Here is a 9855-nt window from a genome sequence, read left to right on the forward strand (position 1 = left end):
TTCGCGAGGTCTAAGTTCGCGGCGAACAACTAGTATTAGTAGGATTTATGTTTAATTTATCAAATGTACTCAATATGTACACTTAGTTGGCAAATAAATGAATATGAATGAATACCTACCTAGTTCACTTCTTTTTCTTTTTTACCTAAAGATCGACTGCAAGAAATTGCATTTGAGATCCGCCTTTGCGCTCATTTTTTAAATATCTAGTTTATGATTCCTCTGTAACAGCTTCAATGAAGAAATGTTCTGTCTAATCTCATACATTTTAAATAAATTTTAATGCGTCGCTATCGCGTCGACCTACAATTTCCTAACACCAAAAAACACAAAGAGTCGAGGCTAAATGCATCAATACGACATTTCCCAAACCATTTCTCTGAACCACTTGGCCCTTATATCGTTTATATTATTAAAACAATTGCGAAGCTCTGCTTCGACAAGTGGAGGCTCAGCTAACACTGGCTGCTAAATGGGCGGAGGGATACCGGACGGGGCGGAGTTTCGTTATCAATCCTCCGAACTAAACCAACCCTCAACGGCAGAGCACGCGAAACTACCCTAGAGGGAGCACCTAAAAAAATATATGATAAAATAAATCGACTGTAATATGACGCGTTTTTAAGTGGTGGCAATGTATAACATGGAGAATAATGGTGTGAGGTGTTCGCCTTTGGAAAACGTGGTGGTGCCCTTGACCATAACCAACTCGCCATCGTCATCTGCGCACAGCTCAGACATGTTCCTCTACGATGATTCCTCCATGTCCGACGGGAGTCTTTATGCCAGCGACCAGGAAAATCTGTCTACGCCAAGAAAGAGGTAAGTGCAAATATAGAATTGGAAAAAAATTGGTACATACAATACACAATTTCCCTACGACTTTTTTTGTAATTTACTAGCGATGGATCTCCTCTTGCATACATAAGTATGGTTATCAACAGTTTTTATTTTATGATAACTTTATCATCATTCATTGGCACGCTATGATTTTCATCGAGTCTTTATTTATAGTTCTGTAATAAACTAATTATAGAACTATAAATATTTACATGAGTATAATTTATATAGTGTAAAAAATAAAAACACAGTTAACACCTACAATTTATTTGCATGTTGCGAATGTATTACATTATTCAAACAGCACACAAAGCGATGATTTATTTGACAGCTGAAGCCTGTATATTTTGTAAGATTTTTTTAAAACGTTTATGCGTTTTACGCAAAAACTGTGAGTTTTTGCGTTTACAAAAAGCAATAGAAAAAGTTCCGTCAAATGCGTCGATCGATCGTAATTTTTCTTTTATTATTTTAATTTAAAATTTGCAAATCTGGAATTGAACAATTATTTCCAAAGAAATTTATGAAATAAAGTTCGGTTGAATGAAAATCGATTCCCAGGTAAAATAATAAACTTGTGTTGTGAAGACTGTGTGTAAAAGTGCAGGTGCACTTGTACACACAGTCAGCATCAAAATGATATTTATTGAATTTGATATACCTACGTTAGAATTACAATCATCACATTGGTTTTCGAATACAAGTGTCTGAGCAATAAGCAGTCAGCATTACTTTTTAATTTTTTTCTTAGCAAACAATACGAGCAAACTAAGATATTTGAACACCTTGAAGTCTCCGACGCTGACTGGGTATAAATAGATAGATTCGTCTTATTTTTAGGCCTTCTAGGCCTGAGATCTTTTCTTTTTAGCATCTATGATGTTGTACGAGAGGGTTTAGAATGAAATACCTTGTTGATAATTAGGTTAGAAGATAAACTATCTTCACTATTGGTCAATCAGGGTTTTAATACATATTAAAAAGTAAGTAGTACATCTTACGTGATTATCTAGGTCTATAAGATGTAGATTATTGTCCTGAACATAGTAGGTACCCTGCATCATCATCATAACCGACATCATTATAATCAGGACCCAAAGGAACCCAATAAACCCCAACGGTGTTACTGATGTACTCTGCTGACCAAACCAACTTGTTGACCGAATAATTATTTTGCTGACCTGCTTATATTTAAATTGCTGGCCATTAGAATAATTATTTAACAAGAATTGCCGCCCGAATTATTTTATTGCCTACCAAAATGTTATTTGCTACCCAAATAATTATTAGGTTGCCTTTTTTTTATAACCAAATTTTAAAATGGCATAGGTACCAAATTAATAATTACCTTTCTTTATACGTATTATTGCTTAAAAACGTTTTATCTAATTGCAGGTTACAAAACGTTCATTTTGTAATAAGAAACAAATATACCTAATATTATTTTCTACACTATTTAGTTCAGTAGAATTATAATATTAGAAATATAATACCTATTATATTTATTTACGAAGTGGTCGATGTAAACTGCTCCTCATAACCTCACGAGTTAGGTTGGTGTACCTCAACTGCAACATTCAACATTTGAACCAGGGACATTTCGATCACAGGCATCATCACCACTGACCACCACCGCTTCAGTAGGACCTCAACCTAGAAACTACCTTGTAACTGTTGTGTAGAAATGTACTGCTGATTGTATTTGATTTTTTTGCGACTAATCTTGTGAGATTAGAGGGACGCTCCCCAGTAAAAGCAGAATTTCTTAGGAAACTACTGCTGAAAGCTGATAGTATCTGTAGAATGATTATTATATTTAGGTCGGACTGTCGTCGATTCCACAAGAAGCGGTCGCGCTGCCCGCAACAGCAGATCCAACAGCGGCAAGCGGCGAACCTGCGCGAGCGACGCCGGATGCAGTCCATCAACGACGCGTTCGAAGGCCTGCGCGCGCACATTCCTACTCTGCCATACGAGAAACGACTGTCCAAAGTCGACACCTTGAAGTTGGCCATTGGCTATATCAGCTTTTTGGGTGAACTGGTTAGTAATAGCATAGATTAACCAGAAGTTAAATCATCAAAACTAAGCCTCCGTTTAACCATTCAATTTCGATGTTAATTTTAACCTATACGCGCCGCCCCGTCGCCGATTAGGTAAAATAGCGAACTTGCTTTATCGTGCGCAGTTTAAAGTTGACTGGTCTAAGGTTTTTAAACTACCCTCATCGAAAATAAAATGTTTACTGGTGGGCTTACACGCATGTTAGATTTATAAATATGTCATAATCTTAATTTAATTATATTTAAATCGAATAATTTTCCATACGAGAAATGATTGTCATCTACAACATTTAGCTTCTAAGCGAATCCGTTCGTTAGTAGGTAACCCATGGAATGAGTAATACTAATTCTATGGTAGATTACCACACATTTTACAATATTTCCATACCATTTTACGTATTACCATTACCACTGGTTTAACTTAAAATCTTGTACGGATTTAATTTCATCCCAGAGATGTTGAGAATAATGAGTTACGAGCAGACGCACGAATTAAACACGGGCGAAGCCGTGGTAGCTAAACTTAATAAAAATTTCTTAATTTTTTTTCAAGGCCGAGAATAGATTATATTATTTTTAGCAAAATCATCTTGATGTAGTTTGAAAGCCAAACCGGCGCAACAGTGTAATTAGACCTGAAATTACTAATTCCATGAATTAGACAATATGAGCAGCTTTTGTTTGTTTATATTTAAATTTTCTAACCTATGAAATTCAAGTAGGTTAGCATGTACCTAATGTGCTAAGGGTTCCATAGGTGGTGTCGAATGACGCCACAGCGTCGCACGCTGTGGCGAAATATTTCAGTCCACTGGGGCGAATACTTATTAAATAAATAAATAAATAAATATATTAGGACAAATCACACAGATTGAGCTAGCCCCAAAGTAAGTTCGAGACTTGTGTTATGGGATACTAACTCAACGATACTATATATTTTATAACAAATACATATATAGATAAACATCCAAGACCCGGGCCAATCAGAAAAAGATCATTTTCCATTATGACCCGACCGGGGATCGAACCCGGGACCTCTCGGTCCAGTGGCAAGAACTTTACCACTGCGCCACCGAGGTCGTCCTAATTAATCCTTATTGAAGCAACACACATCAATTAGAATGACACACCGCAGCGACGCGTGTTGTGGCGAAAAAATGTGTAATTACTTGTTAAGGCGATGTGATTAAAGTCAAAATTGTCCCAGGTCCGAGCGGACAGGAGTGCATCGGAGACATTGTTGACTGGAGTCATCAGCTCCCACAACAGAGATGAGCACAAGAAGGTCATCATCAGAGGTAGGTCAATCATTTATTCTTCTTAGCTTATCGACTCGGCTAAATTTAAATAAGTACATTATCAAATCGTACGTTTAATATAACACTATCGATCTTTCCTTTTAAAACAAAAAATACTACATCAACATTTGGCTCCATTTTGCTCTTCTCTCTGACATCGAGAGACATACAAATACACAGACACGTTAAAATTATTTTAGAACTCAACTCCATATCGTGTGTAAAGTTGCGCATGCATGGACTTCGCGACGGAGATACAAATTGGTCTTACCCACAATTTTATACGTAAGCATGCAACTATGTCACTGTATGTATGGTATATCAGAGATTAGAACTCTTCTAAATCTATTGTGAATATAAATTGGAATTTAGGTAACAAACTTCCCGCCATAGATTTGAAATTGGAACATATGGCAGTGCCGTGCAAGGCGCCGCCGGCGCCGCCGGGGTCGCGGCACCCCCATGCCGATCCCAATTTGTTTGTGCACCTTTTGTCAATCGATCCACTGCAATAAGTGCATCAAATGCAACTCATTACGACATATTGTTTGATGTTTAATACACAAGTGCCGCTTGCTTAGGGCGGACTTGCAACATTGGCAGTGAAATTTAAATACGAAATGGCAGCGTTACAAGCATTTTTGTTTCTTTTGTATACTTGTACTAGTTTCAAGGGAGCAAAATATATACGTTATAGATATATCTAATTATATTTTATGGTTAACATTAGCTCGCGGGCGGTCAACCCAACCATCACGTAGAAACAAAAATATTACTTACTTAACGTTACCTAAGTACCTACCTACACTAAAAATATTATTATTTTCAAAATAAATGGACCGACTCCCATGTCACTTAAAATCGTGAAACAATAAAGTAAGGCACGTGGTACCTACTTCTTGAATGGAAATTGTTATTATTTCATGATTATAAGTGACAAAGAAATCAGTTAAATTTTTTGATAGATTGAAGATTTTTAGTAAATACGTCACATACACGACAAATTAAATTAGGCCAGTATGAGGCCCATAGATAGAATAAATATATAGGTAAAAAATAAAATATTATGACTGCCATGCACATGCTGTGCATTTAGTAGGTACCTACCTACGCTGTAACTGTATTTTCCTTTCTTACCTATTGATCAATGGGTCCAACACATCACCCTGATGCAGTAACGATGATGAATTTCAAAGTAGCATGCAATGCACATATAGACCACCAAAAAAGAAAAAAACAATGAATTCACAGGCCATTATCGGATGCGGTCCAGGTGTCATCATAACATTGGTTCCCATCCCACTTTCCCACACCTCGCGTGATGCCCCGCACTATCCCGTGGGATCTAACTGCAATGTCCAATTTATTTCGTTTACGTCCTTAATTATTGTTTCTCTCATATCGTGGCCCGGGAGGACAATGAATCCCATTTTCAAAGAAAGGTGGTAGTTTTCAATTCGTCGCAAACGTTTATATAGGGAGGTTTGCATAGGATTTGCGCACACTTCTAGCGGGGCCCTTTCTAAACCTGTCTAGTTTAGTATTTGAATTCAGAAATTGAAATCTCAGAACTTATTTCACTACGTAGTGTAACTGGTAGACTGTCCAATACATTTTAATCACTGAAAAACTCCCTCATATTACATTTGGGGATATTTGAAAAAAGTTATCAAGATGCAAGCATTCACGCGTCTATCCGATGGCTATAACCTTGGCAATTTATAAGTTAAAACGAGGATAAGTATCAATTCAAAGGACAAAATCAAAGGAAGATACCTAATATTGTGAATTATAGTTTTTTCAAACATATAAGTAGGTTCTTGCTTATAATAATCAATTCTAAACGAGACTACGATGCCATCGAAAATATACAATTTTATTCATCATTCAGTTACTTTTAATAGCACTAATTTTCATACCCTCTGTGTAATGCGCTCAGTGTAAACCGTCTCGCATTCGATGATGGAGTGTAAACATGGGGCCCTCGCTGTAGTGGCGTACCTAAGGGGTGGGCATTAGCCCGGGGCGCAGAATTCAATAGGAAGCCACGGGTTTATAAAAGTTTGTGTAATATTTCATCGCACAACATGTGAAAACTGGGTGCGCGTTAGTTAGTGCGAATATGTGTATTTTAGGTGGCACAACACATAGATGCCTTATAATTTTTAATAGAAAGATGCTTGTTGGCGGGAATGAGTTTATTTTTAGGGCGAAAGCTATGGACGCCCTAGAAATTAAGCAGTTAGGTCTTGATGTAAAAATTGTCGCGGTAAATCCGGCACTAGCACTTGGCGCTGTTTGCAAATCGTGCCGTGGCAAATTGAGAGATCACCCCTCGAGTCTAGGGGAGTGTATTAGAAATCTATTAACACCACCCCATTGAAATGACCATGTGTGTAAAATCATTTAGGTGTCGTTTCATTAACAAATGCAGTATACAAAGTATTGTATAACTTAGATAACTAACTATACTTATGGCATTTTTTTTTGTAAACTACCTTAACTTAACTTGTTATTTAACAATAAAATTAGACCTTTTAAAAAAAGAAACATGTTCGTACAACTAACTACATGTAAGTATAGGGAAGTAATTATACATGTACCTATAGATGTTGATTTTACGATTAATAAGTTCACCATTTTATATTTACGTGGGTATCTAGGATATCTAGTAGGTAATATTACCCTATTATTATGTGTATATGGGGCGACGGGCGACCGACTCTGATAAAAAGCCCTCTATGTTATTGGAGTGCTTGAAGATAATCTCTTTTTCAATTAATAAAAAACACTTTATCGAAATGTAATGTAGGATTTACATATGGATTATCGCGCACGTGCGGCGCAGCACTTGTTTACTTTTTATTTTTAAGCAAGTTTAGGTAGTGCACTACATTTTCACTTGACCGTTGGAAAAACGGGCAAGCGCGAGTTGGGACTCGTACACCTACTGTGTAAACCATACAAACCATACGGGAAGTACAATATTTTAGATTTGATAAGCATAAATCTTTTGAACATAGGTACGAGTATGTTTGTTTTTTTCACTGTTAAAAGATATTATAGACCCGAGTATCACTACTAGAAGGAAAACTATACTTTACGAGTAATAATCGACCAACTGTATTCTACTATAAAACTTCGAACAACTGTGTCTTCGAACAACTACTGTACGAAACTTTCCGTAGTTTACTAAAACTTTGTTGTAGTAAAGTACGGAACCTTAGACTGTGCGTGTTCCAACATGCACTTGGCCGGATATTCAATTTTATTAGCCAGGTAACCCGGTAATTATTTACTTACATAATTGTTTGTTTAAAATTTTGTTTTAGTCGAAGGATTATATTTTTTTACTTTAAAAAGTATTAATGTACCACGTGTTTTCTTGTCTGTCATTGTCTTGTCATATTCGTGTCTTTCAGATTAGTTGTCGATTATACTTATTGTAATTTTTTTCTTTAATTTGAAATATTATTTGAAGTAACTATTAATTTGTAGTCCAAGAATAGTTATTTTTTTAACATTTAGTTACCACGATGCCAATCAAGATATTGCTTGCTCGTCAAATATTCGACGCCACCGGCAGGCCGACGGTGGAAGTGGACATGGTGACGGAGCTCGGCCTGTTCCGCATCGGAGTTCCCAACACAGACTTTAAAAAGCTGACGGAGGCCACGCAGCTCCGGGACAACAACCCTAGCGAATTCAGCGGCATGGGCGTCAACAACGCTGTAAAAAATATTAATACCATCATTGCCCCGGAACTAATCAAAATGAATCTGGAAGTTACCATGCAAAAGGAGATCGACCAGTTCATGATCGCCCTGGATGGTACCGAGACTAAGTCGAGGCTAGGAGCCAACGCGATCCTATGTGTGTCGCTGGTGGTGGCGAAGGCGGGAGCTGCTAAGAAAGGCGTACCGCTGTACAGACACATCTCAGACTTGGCGGGCGTCACCAGCATCATCTTGCCCGTGCCACATTTCACAATCTTGACAGGCGGTATCCTATCTTCCAACGGCTTACCTTTTCAAGAATATATGATAATGCCAACCGGAGCCGCCACCTTTTCGGAAGCCATGCGTATTGGAATTGAAATATACAATTATGTCAAAAATGTAATAAGATCGAAGTATTCTTTTGAGTACACTTATGTTAGCGATTCAGGCGGATTTTCAGTACCTCTGCAGAGCCATCGCGAGGCGCTCTTATTCCTCACGGATGCCATCAAACAATGTGGATTCGTCGGAAAAGCCGAAATCGCTATAAACGCTGCAGCCACTGACATGTATAAAGACGGTGCTTACGATCTAGAATTTAAAAACCCACATTCAAATCCACAAGAATACATGTCTTCTGACAAGCTCGCCGAGGTATACCTGGATAATATGAAGGAATTTCCCATGTGCTCTGTCGAAGACGCCTTTGAATTCGACGACTGGGCGGCGTGGACGACGTTGACCGTCCGGACACCTAATCAGCTTGTAAATAATGATTCCACTCAGACTAATTTAAGAAGAGTTGGTTTGGCTATTGAAAAGAAGGCAGGCAACACAATTGCCTTGAGAATAAATCAAGCCGGAACCGTATCCGAACTTTTAGAAGCGTATAAATTGATAAAGGCTAATAACTTTGGAATTATAGTGATAGATCGTTGGGGTGATACTGAAGATTTATTTTTAGCTGATCTCGTGGTGGGGTTGTCTGCGGGCCAGATCAAATGTGGTGCACCAGTCCGCGGAGAGAGAGTCGGGAAGTACAACCATATCCTGAGAATAGAAGAAGAGTTAGGTGCTCTGGCCAAGTATGCTGGAAAAAATTACAGAGGGCAACTGCCATAGCACTTTTAAAAATCTGCAAGTAGCTACTTAAATAACGATGTCTTTAACTAAACCTGTTGTTTTAATTTAATTGAATGGGTATATTTTATTGCTGGCTCTTTTTGAATGGCTAAAAATCATGTCGTCCTTTGCGGCGTGCGGCGGAGCCACCATTTTAAAAACATATCCAATTATACCCACATTCAATTTTAAATTCAATGTATGTGACCTTAATATGGCGTTCGCCAGACGTTCGTGCAATAAATCTACATTTTTACAAGTTGCTGCAAAGCACAGACCATCTTGCAAGTTAATATTGAGTACCTATGTAATGCATGCAGCAGTAATATCAGGTGTTCGATAGTGTTCCTCTTGTAATAAAATCGGGCGTCTGCTAAAGAGAATAAGTCTATGTACCTAGGTACATTGAGGCGTGTATGCCGGGTGGGGTAATGACAGGAAATGCTAGTTGTGCCGATGTGGTGTCGCTAAACTGTAATTAAAATATATGATTTTAATGTATGCAATTAAAAACACCCCCATTTTTACAAAAAATTATATGCAGCGGAAGAATATGATACATACCACCGGTACAGGTAAATTATCCGTAATTTACCTGTATTTGTTATTTCATCGGAATAGTTATTGGGTAGTAACAATAAAATTTAAGTTTTAAAAATCGACCATAAATTGTCTCGATCTTCTCGTTCTTTTGTAGTGCTTTTGGGACGTTACATATTGGTACGTATATGTACTATGCATCACTAGTTCTTATTTGATAATCGAAAAACTTAACTAATTTTATGTTTTATTTTACCGGTTTTTAATATTTTT

General features: G+C 37.5%; 1 protein-coding gene across 1 annotated transcript; it reads left to right on the top strand.

Moving 5' to 3' along the window:
- The first annotated feature begins 232 nt into the window (after positions 1-232).
- Positions 233-9566, top strand: LOC128683201 (alpha-enolase-like). The gene is made up of 4 exons (XM_053768547.2): positions 233-822; positions 2661-2883; positions 4111-4200; positions 7759-9566. The coding sequence occupies exons 1-4, from the start codon at positions 635-637 to the stop codon at positions 9040-9042; spliced, it is 1785 nt and encodes a 594-aa protein (XP_053624522.1). The 5' UTR covers positions 233-634; the 3' UTR covers positions 9043-9566.
- Positions 9567-9855: the final 289 nt, after the last annotated feature.

The sequence above is a fragment of the Plodia interpunctella genome, chromosome Z (genome assembly GCF_027563975.2).
Source record: "Plodia interpunctella isolate USDA-ARS_2022_Savannah chromosome Z, ilPloInte3.2, whole genome shotgun sequence".
Classification (NCBI taxonomy): Eukaryota; Metazoa; Arthropoda; class Insecta; order Lepidoptera; family Pyralidae; genus Plodia; species Plodia interpunctella.